At 56.8% G+C, this 12,848-nt stretch overlaps 2 protein-coding genes across 4 annotated transcripts; both read right to left on the minus strand.

Moving 5' to 3' along the window:
• Positions 1-1,922: 1,922 nt before the first annotated feature.
• RPUSD3 (RNA pseudouridine synthase D3) lies at positions 1,923-5,846 on the minus strand. Of its 2 annotated transcripts, XM_040995159.1 has the most exons (9): positions 5,476-5,845; positions 5,141-5,280; positions 4,658-4,702; positions 4,433-4,532; positions 3,808-3,915; positions 3,646-3,730; positions 3,385-3,508; positions 2,994-3,133; positions 1,923-2,634 (listed from the first exon to the last, which is right to left on the minus strand). In XM_040995159.1, the coding sequence occupies exons 1-9, from the start codon at positions 5,574-5,576 to the stop codon at positions 2,425-2,427; spliced, it is 1,053 nt and encodes a 350-aa protein (XP_040851093.1). In that variant the 5' UTR covers positions 5,577-5,845; the 3' UTR covers positions 1,923-2,424. The 2 variants fall into 2 exon arrangements, with proteins under 2 accessions (XP_040851093.1, XP_040851094.1); XM_040995160.1 differs by lacking the exon at positions 4,658-4,702 and having other exon boundaries at positions 5,476-5,846.
• A 2,713-nt stretch (positions 5,847-8,559) lies between these two features.
• CIDEC (cell death inducing DFFA like effector c) lies at positions 8,560-12,607 on the minus strand. Of its 2 annotated transcripts, none has more exons than XM_040995161.1 (5): positions 12,543-12,607; positions 12,124-12,277; positions 10,202-10,360; positions 9,919-10,106; positions 8,560-8,810 (listed from the first exon to the last, which is right to left on the minus strand). In XM_040995161.1, the coding sequence occupies exons 1-5, from the start codon at positions 12,593-12,595 to the stop codon at positions 8,645-8,647; spliced, it is 720 nt and encodes a 239-aa protein (XP_040851095.1). In that variant the 5' UTR covers positions 12,596-12,607; the 3' UTR covers positions 8,560-8,644. The 2 variants fall into 2 exon arrangements, with proteins under 2 accessions (XP_040851095.1, XP_040851097.1); XM_040995163.1 differs by having other exon boundaries at positions 9,919-10,099; positions 10,192-10,360; positions 12,543-12,604.
• Positions 12,608-12,848: the final 241 nt, after the last annotated feature.

Raw genomic sequence — 12,848 nt, forward strand, 5'->3', positions numbered from 1 at the left:
GAAGAGACAAGCCCTCTCCCACCTCTGAGGGACTGGATGGTTGGAGAACTGCCTCTGCACAGCAGGTCAGGGAGGGCGGTCCTCCGAGTGTGCAGGGCTGTGGGGAGGCATCTGGACACACTGGGCTCTGCCCGCTTGTGGCATTTGCTCCTGGTGCAGGACGGACCTCTGACAGAGGGGGCAAGAGCAGTCCCTGGGTACCTGCTGGCTTCTCAGTCTCTCACTTAGATCAGGGCGGGGTATTTTCAGCCAGCTGGAGTTGCGGAGATGCGGGTGTGACACAGCCACAAGCTGAGGGACACTTGAAGCCACCAGAGAACCCCTCTTCTCCCCCTCCCCCCCAGAGCCTCACAATGACAGTGGGCTTGTCGCCACCTGCACCGTGCATTTCTGGCCTCCAAAAGCAAGCACACGTTCCTTTTTCTTTGTTCTTAAGGTTTATTGAAAAGGCAGAGTTTGATACAGAGGGATACACCAAGAAATTTTCCATCTGCTGGTTCACTCCCCAGTTGGCCACAATGACCAGGTTTATGCCAGGAGTCTGGAGCTTCTTCTGGTCTCCCTTGGGGGCACAGGGGCCCAAGCACTTGGGCAACCCTCCACGGAAGTCCCAGATGCACTAGCAGGGTGCTGGAGCCCACCTGGGCTGTCCGCATCACTTAACCCGCTATCCCACAGCACCAGCTGTTTTTGTTGTTTATAAAGTCATTCTGGTTGTGGGACTGTCACAGCAGCCTCAGAAAATGAATGTGCAAGTAAAGCTGGAGACAGATATGCCCAACCTAGCAATCCTTGCAGAACAAACCAGAAAACACCCCATGTAACTTCACTTCAGCCATGTGCCCACCCCGCTCCCCCGAGGGAGTGAACAAAGGTCTGTCCCAGCTGGAGTCCAACCCCCACGCTGCATGACACAAGTGCACTGCACTTGGCAGAGTAAGAGCAGGCCTCTGAAACACCACCCCAGGATTCCACTTACAAAAACGTCCAATGTGCAAAATGGAGATATGTGTATGGATGTAAAGCCTAAAGAATTCTTTCAGGTCAAGGTTGTGAATAGCAGAACCCCATCAGGCACTTAAAAAAAAAACCTGCCAGGATCTTTCCCACATCCAGGTACACCTGCATCTTGAGGTGCAGAGCCCCGGGGCTCAAAGCTTCCTGAGGCAGCAGATGCCAGCGTGGGGCATGGCTGAGAGTTGCTCCTCTTCAGTTTTGTGCAGGGACTGTCCGGCTGTCACTTCACCATTATTCTGTAAGTCACAAAAATGTTCTAGGAGCTCAGTAAATCTGACATAGCTCAAAATTTATTTACAGAGAAGAGACAAAGATTTTCCACCTGCTGGTTCACTCCCCAAATGGCTGCAACAGCTGAAGCTGAGCCGTTTTGAAGCCAGTTTTTTCCTGGTATCCCATGTGGGTGTAGGATCCCAAGGAGTAGAGGCCATCCTCTATTGCTTTCCTAGGCCACAAGCAGAGAGCTGGATGGGAGGTGGAGCAGTTGGGACATGAGCCAACAGCCATATGGATGCTGGCACTTAAAGATGGAGGATTAGCCTGTTGAGTCATGGAACGAGCCCCTTAGCTCACAGCTCGTAAGTTTTTATTGGAGCTGACATTGTGGCAGAGTAGATAAAACTACAGCTGGCATCCAATATGGGTGCTGGTTCCCGGTCCAATTACTCTACTTCCAATTTACCTCCCTGCTAATATACCTGGGAGAGCAGAGGAAGAGGGCCCATGTGTGTGGACCCCTACCACCTTGTGGGATACTTGGAAGAAGCGCCCAACTTGGAGAGTGAACTAGCAAATGGAACACCTGTTTCTCTTTCTGTGTAACTCTGCCTTTAAAACAAATTTTTGTAATGAAAAGTATTTTTAATTAAAAAAAAAAAAGTTAGAGTCCCAGAGATCTACCTGCTGGTTCACTCCCAAATATCTACAACAGCCAGGATGGGCCCAGGTAAAAGATGGATAGGGGCTGGGAACTGAGTGTGTGCTTAAATCGCAGAGCTCCAGTTTGGCGAGACAGAAGGTTCTGGACACAGTTGACGTGATGGTCGCACAGGGAAGTGAGTGTGCTTAACGCCATAGGACGACTCACTCAGAAGTGGCTGAGATGGACAATCTCACATGTGTTTTTAAGATCTCCTAAGCAGGATCAGAACGAAAACTTCCAACCTGGCACACGACATGGTCCCTGATTAACATCTGCTTTTTCAGCAAGTCCTCAACACTGGACCACAAGGTAGGAGCTTTTATTATCTCAAGCCACAAGAGATGGTCACAGCAAGCCAGCAGTGTGACCAGGAGCCCATCTCAGGTTTGAAGGAGTCGAGCCCGGGGACTCTGTGTTGTGCCCTGAGCCCATCCTCCAGCCTGGCTACAGCCCCGAACCCTCCCACTTGTAGGGGCCGTAGGACATCAGGGACACAGGGAGGGCTCTTGATGGCGCAGCCCTAGGCGCTGTAGGGTCCTGGAGAAGTATGTGGGCAGGGGGGCCACAAGCTGGATGGGGGCATCCTTGGGCCCTGTGCCCGGGAGGAGGAGACGGTGCAGGTGCAAGTGCAGGGGCAGCTGGGCGGCCTGTGAGGGGGTCAGCCGGAGGCGTTGGAGGAGAGCTGCGTCCAGGACCTGGGCAGGTGGGGGAGAGGAACTGAACTTGGTTCTAGTGCAGACAGTACTCTGCTCCCACAAACGGCAGTGCAGCCACCACTGCCTCCCCTCATTATTCATTCATGCATTTCCTTCCTCTATCTCTCACACACACACACACACAAAACCTACTCCCTTTATGGACTTAAGAAGTTGAAGACAGAGGGACCCCAGACTAGCGGCAACATGCTCAGAAACCAGAGCTGTACTCAACAGACGAGCAGCAGGAGGCCCCCAAGACAGACGGGCACAGGCAGCCTTGGAAGGCCAGAGGGCCACCCACAAAGCCCCTCCCTCCAGTCCCAGCCCCAGAGGTGCAGGGGAGTGGGTACGGCTACCTGTCTCCTGGGTTTGGTGGTCTCAGCTGGTAGCAGAAAGCGCTGGCCCAGGACGGTGCCCACGCGGGCTGAGTGAATGTGGTCCCCAAGCACAGGGCAGAGCTGCAGTGTCATGTGTACCTGCAGCTGCCTGGGGAAACCTGGGTGGGGAGAGGATGTGCCCACGGTGGTAGAAGTCATTGCTCTGGCCGCTGCCAGGCCAGCTGGGCTTGGAACAGGGGCTGCTACTTCCGGCTGGGGTAGGGAGCAGGCCAGGGTAGAACTTGCTGGTTACCTCCAGCTGGCCTGACCCTCTGGCCCCTCAGTATTCATCAGCAACTACCACCACCATCCCACCCTGGCTACCCCAGGCCCAGGTCTGTTCTAACAACTGGCTGGGGCTTCAACCCACCTGTCAGAGGCTGTAGCTGGACAAGGGCACAGCCGGAGCCCGTGGCCACCACATAGAAGTAGCTGAGGGTTCTTTTGACGTTTGCTAGGATGTCCTTCCGGGTTGGGGACTTGACTGGAATGACCTGCGATGCCAGCCAAGCCCAAGCTTCACCCAGACTCTCCCCACTCCCAGTAGGCAGGAAAAGGGTTACAGGAGAGCCAGCACCCCACATCCCAACTGCCCGCCAAGTGTCAGGTGACTAGGAGGACCCTCGCTCACCAGACGGACCCCATCAATCTCCTGCAGCCTCAGAGCTGTCTGGATCTTGCCCTCACGTGTGGCTGGGACCCCGTGGGTGACAGCCCTGAGCAAAGGGAGGGAGGTGATCTCCAGGGCTCCCTGGGCCCACCCCTCAGCCCCCTGGAGCTCCGCCTTGCTCACCAGTAGGTGGCTGTGGGTCTCTGGGTCCTCCGTGCTTGGGTGAAGAATTTGTACAGGAAGCCGGCTGTCTGGGGACAGCTGGAGAGGAGGACAAGCCCAGAGGCCTCCCTGGGGGCAAGGCACCAATCAAGCCGAGTTGTTGGGCTTAGCCCCGAACCCAAGACCCCACGAAGGAATGCTGACCCTCCAACTGGACAGCCACACCAGGACTGTAATCCAGACCTGCCCCTGGACAAGGCTGCCTTGGGTTGCTAATATGATGGTGTGTGGGTTCCCGTGTTTCCCCAGCTGCTAGGAAACTCAGAGCCAAATGGTCCACCACGTATCAGACAATCCACCAGGAACCTGATCTAAGTCCTAAATAATTAAATCCTCTACAAACAAGCATGTGAACTTGTGGAATTTCAGAAAAGTGTCATCTCAAATACCACCTCTCCTGGATGGCAGAAGAAGGGGCATCGGGGATTGACTCCCCATGCCTGCTCGGCAGTCAGGCCAGGAGAAGCAGCCATACATGGATACTACTGTCACATCTGATGCTGAGAACCACGTGGACCGGACAGCCTCAGCTGGCTCCCTCCTGCACAGACACTCATCTTCCTGCCACCCCGTCATGCCCACTCACTTCCCGGGTGCCTGCACAACCTGCAGTGTAGACGCCCCCAGTGCCAGGCACTGGCTCAGCTCGGGCAGCACCGAGACCAACGTCAGCTCTCCTGGCTTTCCTGGAAAGCAACAAGAAGCAGAGCTGTGTCCCACAACTGCCCCAGGACACATTGTCCCCTGGTCACTGCACGCCCTTGGCCACACCTGTCACTGGCCCCTGGTCACTGCACGCCCTCAGCCATACCTGTCACTGGCAGGCCCTGCGGCTTGTTGAGCGCCACGAGAGGTCCTGCAAGATAACACGATCATGAATGGGGCAGCCACAGCCATGAGCAGATGCAGCGCTAGGCTCCAGGACCAGCCGCAGACCTGAACCCTGCGTGTCCCACGTGCCAAGCCCACCGCCACAGCTGCCTGCTCAGCCCGGGACTGTCAGATCTGGGGCTCCGGGCCAGCACTGCGCCTCCTGCAGCTGGTCATCGCAGCAGCCCGGTGGGGTTCACTCACGGCACGATTCCCCCACTAAGCTGTTGGCCCCCTCCTTCGGCTCTGCACAGCCTGCCTGGACAGAGCTGGCACGGAGCATCTGTCCAGTAAACACTGCAGGAAGTGGACGAGGCACTGGCTGAGATGCAGTTCCCTAAAGCCCCCAGCACGTTGGTTACTGCATGTAGTGGGCGTGGCGGGGCCTGGACCCCGGCTCTGCACCTGTGCCTCCCGTGCTCACCTCTCTGGTCTACCACGGCCTCCCTCAGCACGTCGACCAGCTCTTCGCGGCTAAGACCCTCTGACCACTGCAGGCCCGGGAAAGGCTGCTCGCCGAGGGGCCCCGAAGCCCAGTAGGGGCCTTGAGGGTGCGGTTGATGCCTGCAAAGGGCAGGGGCTCAGCCCTCCGGCCATCTGTTATCTCCCAAGACGGCTCCCGTTCCCGTCCTCGCACACCCAGAAAGCCAGGACACAGGATCCCACGGCAGGGCCGGGAGTGGACCTCCATCCAGGACCCGCCCATTGCCACCCCGTGCCAGCCTCCCTCCCACACACAAATGGGTCTGTGGGAATCACCGGGCCTCGGAGCCGAACCCTGCGTCCCTGGTCTCCGTGCGCAGCCCTATTCCCCGCCGCCAGCCGCCAAGAACGCGGCCCCAAACCCCGCAGACCCTCATGCCCGGAGCGAGGCAGGTTGCGCGCGCGTCCTAGTAGGGCGGACCCACTCTCGTTTGCTGCACGCTGACCGGTTCGTTCTTGCTGTCAATCAGCGGAGAGAGCGGGCGGGGCTCGGGGAAGTTGTCTTTCCGGTCAGCAAGCCCTGGAATGCGCTTGCGCCTGCGCTTTCGAGGGAAATGAAGCCGGAGGCAGTGGGGCAACACCCGGATAAGGGATTCTGGCGGTGAGTGATCCGAAGGAGAGGTCCGAGGGTGAAAACGGGAAACGTGTTATCCTGTCATGAGATCTGAGAGAGAAAGGGAGAGAGAGAGAGAGAGAGAAGCCGGCGACAACCTGGTGTCGGCCTGGCGGAAGCCGGAAGTGAGTCTTCCACGCGGACGCCGACCCGCGCGTCACCCGCCGCACCCCAATGGGTTCCCGGCCCGGTGGGTGCTGGCGTCCCGGGCGGGTTCGCCACCCCTGGGCCCAGCGCTGCGGGCGGTTCGCTGTGGGCGCGGCCAGGTCCTCGAGCCGTGGAGTGTGAGGACTGCGAGCTCACGACTCGGTCTCCGCCTTAAAACCGGAGGTGGCATAAGGCGGAGGAAGACAGCTCTTTGTTCGTTCACCCTGTGGGACTGCCTTCCAAACATTTTTTTAAACTTTTTGTAAAATGTAAAAAGAATAAGCTGATTTTGATGCAAAAATATTTTGGAGATTATTATTATTAGTTGAAAGGTAGAATTAGAGAAGGAGATCTTCCATGTGCTGGCAGAGGCTGAAGCTGAGCCAGTCCTAAGCCAGACGCTTGTCTGGTTCTGCCATGCGCATGCAGAGTCCCAGTCTTTCGGTCATCTGCCTCTTGAAATCTGCCATTTGAAATCCATGTATATGAAGGGATGTTGAGCAAAATTCACAGAAAAACGCACTAGGGCAAAGCTGTGCATGGATCCCAGAATATATTTCTACCAAATAAATGCCATGTAGTTCTCTATTGAAGTCCCCTTGGAGTGGTGAGCAATTCTGTGAAAATGGGCTTTGGGGATTGATCTTGCTTGGGCTCAACTGGAAGGGCGTGCCTGTGCTTGGCTGAAGGTCCTGTGCTGGTTAGAATCCTCAGTGCACTGCCTCCCTTGGCCCAGTGGGCCCCACCCGCAGCTATGGCTGGTCTTCATGGGACCCCAGCCCCTTAACCCTCCCCCGGCCCAGCGGGCCCCACCACAGCTATGGCTGGTCCTCATGGACCCCAGCCCCTTTACCCTTGCCTTTTCTATTTTCCCTCCCCGGTTCCCAACCACGGCCAGGGCTGTGACTTCCCCACTCACTACCGACTACTGCTTTTACTCTGCCGCCTCCAGCCGCTGGACAGAGAGGCCAGTCCTGCAAGGTTCTTGCGTCACCAGATCTCAGGAGAGGGTGGCTCAGGATAGATGCCAGACCCCTGCTGTCCCCTCCACCTCAGCTGTCAGTAACCTGACTGGAGGAGCCCAACGGCATCGGCTGGCCCTGGCAGCTCCCGGCCCAGCAGCTGTGCAAACCCAGACCTGTGTCCTGGACTTGAGTGATTCCAAATAGGTTTCCGAGCAAGCGTTACACAATGACACCATTTCTGAAGCTCAGGCTGGCAGACCAAAGCACAGAGTGTCGGTTCAGTCTTGTTGGCGCTGCCTGATCCTCAGGGGCTCAGCAGCCTGAGGAACAGGAGCGCGTGATCTGCAAGCATCCTCAGGCTGCTGAGCCCCCCTTGGGAACCCTGAGGGCGAGCTTTGGTGACCTGCGAGGGAGGCCCAGGGGTGCCAGGATGGAGCTTACCCGCTGGGCCATGCCTTTGGACCGCTGTGTTCCTTGATCCAGTGCCTAGTGTTCAGCCCTACCTCCTCTTCTGACCCAGCTTCCTGCCACTCTGTACCCTGGGAAGCAGCAGGTGGCTCCCTGGTCCTTCCCACCCAATGTGAGGTCCATATGGAGTTCCTGGCTTTGGCCCTGTCCAGCCCCAGCTGTTGTAGGGCATTTGGGGAGTGAATTAGCAGCTAGAACTCTTACTGTCTCTGTTGGCTCTGCCTTTCAAATAAACTGAACAAATGAAGTTAGAAACAAAAGACAGAAAAGCATTTAACCTCAGCCCCCATCAACACTCTTCTGACAGGAAGATTGTCATAGGAAGTGTTGCTTCACCATACTGAGTAGAGGGCCTGCTGAAGTCTCCACTCCCCAAGTCTGCTGTGCAGGGAACTGCCATGTCCTGGGATCCCACGTGACAGAATGGTTTGTGGCAGATTCTTTTTTTTTTTTTAAGATTTATTTATTTTTATTGCAAAGTCAGAAATATAGAGGAGGAGAAACAGAGAGGAAGATCTTCCATCTCATGATTCACTCGCCAAGTGGCCACAATGGCCGGAGCTGAGCCAATCCGATGCTAGGAGCCAAGAAACTCCTCCAGGTCTCCCATGCGGGTGCAGGGTCCCAAGGCTTTGGGCCTCCTTCCTCGACTGCTTTCCCTTCCCAGGCCTTAAGCAGGAAGCTAAATGGGAAGTGGAGCTGCTGGGATTAGAACTGGCGCCCATATGGAATCCTGGCACGTTCAAGGCGAGGACTTTAGCCGCTAGGCCACTGTGCTGGGCCCTGCGGCGGATTCTTGTGTTGCTTGCCCTTTTGTTAACTTCCAGAGAGAAGCCTACCCTCCCTCACACCAGAGCACACAGGCAGTGGGGATGAACCACAAAACAATTTATTGTGGGATAGCTAGCTTCTGACACTGGGGGGCTCACCCACCCACCCAGGCAGAGGAAGGAGCATCTTCAAAGTGCAGCAAGGGAAGACAGGTGGCTGAGGGGTTGATTTCACACCATCGCCTGCTAGGGCCCCTGGTCCAGCTGGTGACACTCCCATAGCCAGGCCCAGCAGTTCCTTGTTTGGCCCACCCAGACTCCCAGCCCTTCCTGCTGTTTCCTCAGACTCAGGCCTGTATGTGAAGGGGACAGGGGTAGGGGAGTGAGAGCTGTACACGTCAGCTGTGCGCATGTGTGAGACCCCCAGAGTGTACTGGGGACCCCACCTGGTGCTGAGCAGGGATCTCGGAGGGCTTGAGCTCTCAGTGCAGAATCCGCAGACAAGCGGGCAAGAGGGAGGAGGCCCTGCCCTCGGGCGGCTGCTGGCTGTCCTCGGTGGCATCCAGGAGCCGCTGCATGTACCAGGAGGTGCCGAGCAGTACGTGCCCTGTGGCCCGCATGCCTAGCAGCGCCCAGCGCAGCACTTCCCTAATGGAAGCAGAAGACACTGGCATCAAACACAGGACAAGACCCTCCTGTCCTGCCCCCTCCCCACCGCCGCCTCCCGGCCCTGGCCTTGCACGAGGTTCAGGCTTGGGTCCATTTTCTTCAAAAGGACTGACACCTTGCTCTGCGCTGGAGCACAGAGGAACCCCCAAACCAGCAGGTAAAGGCAGAGAGGCCAGGCTCAGAGGACGCAGGTGGGGCTGTCTGGCATGGGCTGGGCCTTGGGACCAGAGAGCAGCCAGGAGGTTTGCGGGCTCCCAGGGAGTGGGGAGCGGCGATTACTAGATGGGCACAGTGTTCCTATTCAGGATGATGAGAAAGTTCTGGACATAGTTGCACAAGATAGCAACTGCCCTTAATGCCACTGACCTGTCCCCTTAAATAGGGCTAAGATTTAATAGTTAAGGTGCTCACGGCCCCTCTGGAAGTGCCTGGGCTTGGGACAAACCTCTGCTCGTGAAGGCAGCTTCCTGCTGAAGCACAGCCTGGGAGGCAGCAGGCGACAGGAACTTGGGTTCCTGGCCCTCGGGTGGGAGGCGGCATGGCGTTCAGAACGCCTGACTGGAGCCTTGCCTGGCCCCAGCTGTGGTAGGCATTCGGGGAGTGAACTAGCACGTGGCAGATGTGTCTCTGACTGTCTTGGCCTCTGTATTCCAGATACATTAAACTTGCTGTGAAGTTTGTGGGAAATGGGTATTATGAAAACACCCCCAAAGTAAACTTATCTGTTAATTCCATTTTCACAAAGTTTTTGAAAAGCCTATTTTACTGTAATTTTTATTTTTTTGAAGATGTGTTTATTTGGAAGGCAGAGTCACAGTGAAAGGAGAGACACTGAGAAAAAGAGCTCTTCCTTCCGCTGGTTCACTCCCCAGGTGGCCCCAACAGCCAGGGCTGGGCCAGACCAAAGCCTGAAGCCAAGCACTTCTTCCAGGTCTCCCACATGAGTGTAGGGCCCAAAGGCTCGGGTCATATCCCACTGCTTTCCCAGTCACATTAACAGGGAGCTGGGTCAGACGCAGAGCAGCCGGAACTCGAATTGGTACCCTCAGGGGATGCCAGTGCTGCTACTTTGCTCGCACAGACTCACGTGATGACACGCTTGGCCCCCTGGCAGTGCAGGTCGTAGGAGAGCGAGTACGTGTCATAGAGGGTGGCCTTCACGTTCAGGCAGCCCAGGAAGTCCCGAGGGTGCAGCTTGTACAGGTCAAAGGTGATGCGGGCCACATCAATCTTCTTGGTGTTCTCACGGGAGAGGGACAGTTGGCCCCCAGTCCCCTACGGCAAAGACAGACATATGACTGACACCCCTCGAGGGTTTCCCCAAGGCTCCCAGCTCTGCCCCACACCCAGCACCAGGTGGGCCCTCTTGCCTGTTCCCACGGGGCCTGCCACCGCTGGCCCTTCTGGAGAACCATGAACACGGTATCTGCTGCCAGAGCCTGGAAGTAGTCCTCTGTCTCCACCATCGTGCCATCTTCCTCCAGCACCAGCAAGAAGGGCCCGTCCGCCAGCTTCAGGGCGTCCCGGACCTGGAGGAGGATACCAGGGGTGCTCCCATACGTCCAGGGAACCACAGAGGATGACATAGCAATCAGCACAGCTTCCCAAGAAGAGCAAGGGAGCCCCAGGCCGTGGGAGTCACCACCCCCACCCGAGACTAAAGGACCTCATGGTGCCTGGCTTCGGGACTGTAATCTAGGATGGTGCAAGCCAACAAAATGCAGTGGTGGGAGTGGGGGCTGGGGAAAGGGGTCACATCCGTAATATGTTTTCATCACCCGGAAAGAAACCCAGAACCCGTCAGCAGCCACGCCCCAGGCACTCCATTCTCCATTCCGTAGCATCCTGTATCCCAGCCCCTTCACACAGGCTCCTACAGCATGCATCCCTTTACAATGTCTTCATTTTCCCGTTTAAACTGATTTTCACTTTATTTAAAAGGCAGAAAGATCCTCCATTGTTTCCCAAATGCACACACGCCTGTCAGGGCTGGGCCAGGCTGAGGTCGGGAGCCTGGAACTGATCCCAGATCCCCCATGGGCACGGGCTCCAGGACTGGTGCCCTCACCCGCTGCTTTGATGAGTGTGTGTTCCCAGGAAGCTGGGCTAGAAGCAAAGGAGCCAGGACCTGAACCAGGCACGCTGACATGGAACTTGGGCATTCCAGGTGGCACTATCCACCTGCCCAAAGGACCAGCTAGTACACGGCCCAAATGCAGAAATCATACCAGGCATAACGGACGGTCAACCGATTTTCCACACGGTCAAAGCCATGACAGATAAGGCACAGATGCAGACCCAGGGACACACGGGAGACAAGCCCTGCAGGGGCCAGCATTGTGGTGCTGCAGGCCACACCTTCGCCTGTAACACTGGACTTCCCAGGAACACCCGTGGGAATCCTGGCTGCTGCACTTCCAACCCAACTCCCTGCTGCTGTGCCTAGAAGGACAGCAGAAGATGGCCCAAGTGTTTGAACTCCCGCCCTCACATGGGAGACCTGGAAGAGGCTCCTGGCTCCTAGCTTTGGATCGGCTCAGCTCCGGCTGTCGTTTGGGCAATCGATCAGTGGATAGATTTCTTTCTGGATTTCTGTGTTTCTGTCTCTTTCTCCCTCTCTTTAACTCTGCCTTTCAGGTAAGAGTGAGAATCTTTTTGTCTAGACGGGCTGAAGAGTTTGAGTGTCCAGTGACTCGGGAAAGATTGTGCTGTTCTTGCTCTTCTTCCTTGATGATTGTTTCATGTCAGCTTAAAACAACCACCCTCCATGCCTTTTGTTACTTTTGAAGGGGAGGCCCAATGTCCCGGTCCCTGGCAGCTCCTGGCCAACTGCGCTCCCCGTGCCCTCAGTCTGCCGCAGCCTGGACAGGCACTTGTCCCTGCTGGTCCAACCGGAAGACCCTCTTCTAGGGGTGGAACCTCACCACTTCCCCTGAACCCCTCACAGAGACAGGCTAGAGTGGGGCATTCCAAAACGCAGGGACTAGACGAATCTGCCCAAGTAACGCACTAAAAAAGGGAAAATTAGTAGGATAATAATTTTTTTTTTTAAAAGGAGAAATGTTGAAGTCTTCCAAAAGTTTCCAACAATCTGTATGATGGAAAGGCTCCAGCTGGATGCACCATTTCCTGTTCTCACCAACTCTGTTTTAGGAGCTACTGGAAGAGGCAGCCTGAGTCTGTGTAGCAAAATCGCCTCCAACTGCCGCGGCACCTGCCCCCGGGCTGACCATGGCAGTGGCTAGGCCGGCGAGCTGGTCATCTGAGAGCGTGGAAGGCTGCTGGGTCCTACCTTGCACCTGAGGTCCTGCAGGCTGTGCGCCAAGACACCTTTGCGTATGCTGCGATCTGCGTTGCTCACGCGCCAAGGACGGGCCCTGTAGGGCTCAGGGCCAGCCTCCGACAGCAGCTGCTGGGTCACCACCGAGGTGCCCACGGCCCAGCGCCTGGGGACAGACAGGCGGGCGTGTGTCAGGTGGACTGCCCACTACTCCCAGCCCTCTTGCCCTGCCCTACACTCCGGCTGTAGGAAGTCTGCAGGAGGCTGTGTAGGAGGGGAGGGGGCTGGCTCAAGGAAAGTCGGGGTCTGCATTGGGGGGTGGGGCCAAGTTTCAGGCCCACCCGCAGACCTCCTGAGTCGGAGCTTGCTTGGGCAAGACGGATAAACCCCTGGCTGCACTCCCACACGTTCCCTGCCGCCTGGGCTCTCACCTGGAGCAGGACTTGGGATAGAGAAAGCTCAGTGACTTGGCAGCGTATTCCATGCTGGTCAGCTGCAGCGCCTTGCACCTGAGAAGGAAGGCCCACCCAGCTGCTGGACATGACGAAACCTGTCCCCCTGCCCGCGCCTTCTGTCCTCCCTGTCCCTCCCAGCCCACTCCCATCTAACAAGCACTGGCAAGGGTCTCCCATCCCAACTCACCTGTCCAGCTCTGCATGCTGACTATGCCCAAGGCAGCCCTCCGCCAGCCACCACCCCCCAAGCACAGACTCAGCAACCCACTTCCTCCAAGTACT

This window comes from Ochotona curzoniae, unplaced genomic scaffold, assembly GCF_017591425.1.
Source record: "Ochotona curzoniae isolate NIBS_2020 unplaced genomic scaffold, NIBS_Ocur_1.0 contig_908, whole genome shotgun sequence".
In the NCBI taxonomy this organism is placed as follows: Eukaryota; Metazoa; Chordata; class Mammalia; order Lagomorpha; family Ochotonidae; genus Ochotona; species Ochotona curzoniae.

What these genes read in the sequence shown, in the direction of transcription:
- RPUSD3 (XM_040995159.1), bottom strand. Translation starts at nt 5,576, where the DNA reads ATGAGGGTCTGCGGGGTTTGGGGCCGCGTTCTTGGCGGCTGGCGGCGG. An exon ending in GGGTTCGGCTCCGAGGCCCG is followed by an intron (nt 5,281 to 5,475) that starts GTGATTCCCACA and finishes TGCCCTTTGCAG; the next exon opens with GCATCAACCGCACCCTCAAG. An exon ending in GCAGGGCCTGCCAGTGACAG is followed by an intron (nt 4,533 to 4,657) that starts GTATGGCTGAGG and finishes GTTGCTTTCCAG; the next exon opens with GAAAGCCAGGAGAGCTGACG.
- CIDEC (XM_040995163.1), bottom strand. Translation starts at nt 12,595, where the DNA reads ATGGAATACGCTGCCAAGTCACTGAGCTTTCTCTATCCCAAGTCCTGC. An exon ending in GTGGGAACAGGCAAGAGGGC is followed by an intron (nt 10,100 to 10,191) that starts CCACCTGGTGCT and finishes CGTAGGGGACTG; the next exon opens with GGGGCCAACTGTCCCTCTCC. An exon ending in GGGGCCAAGCGTGTCATCAC is followed by an intron (nt 8,811 to 9,918) that starts GTGAGTCTGTGC and finishes TGCTTCCATTAG; the next exon opens with GGAAGTGCTGCGCTGGGCGC.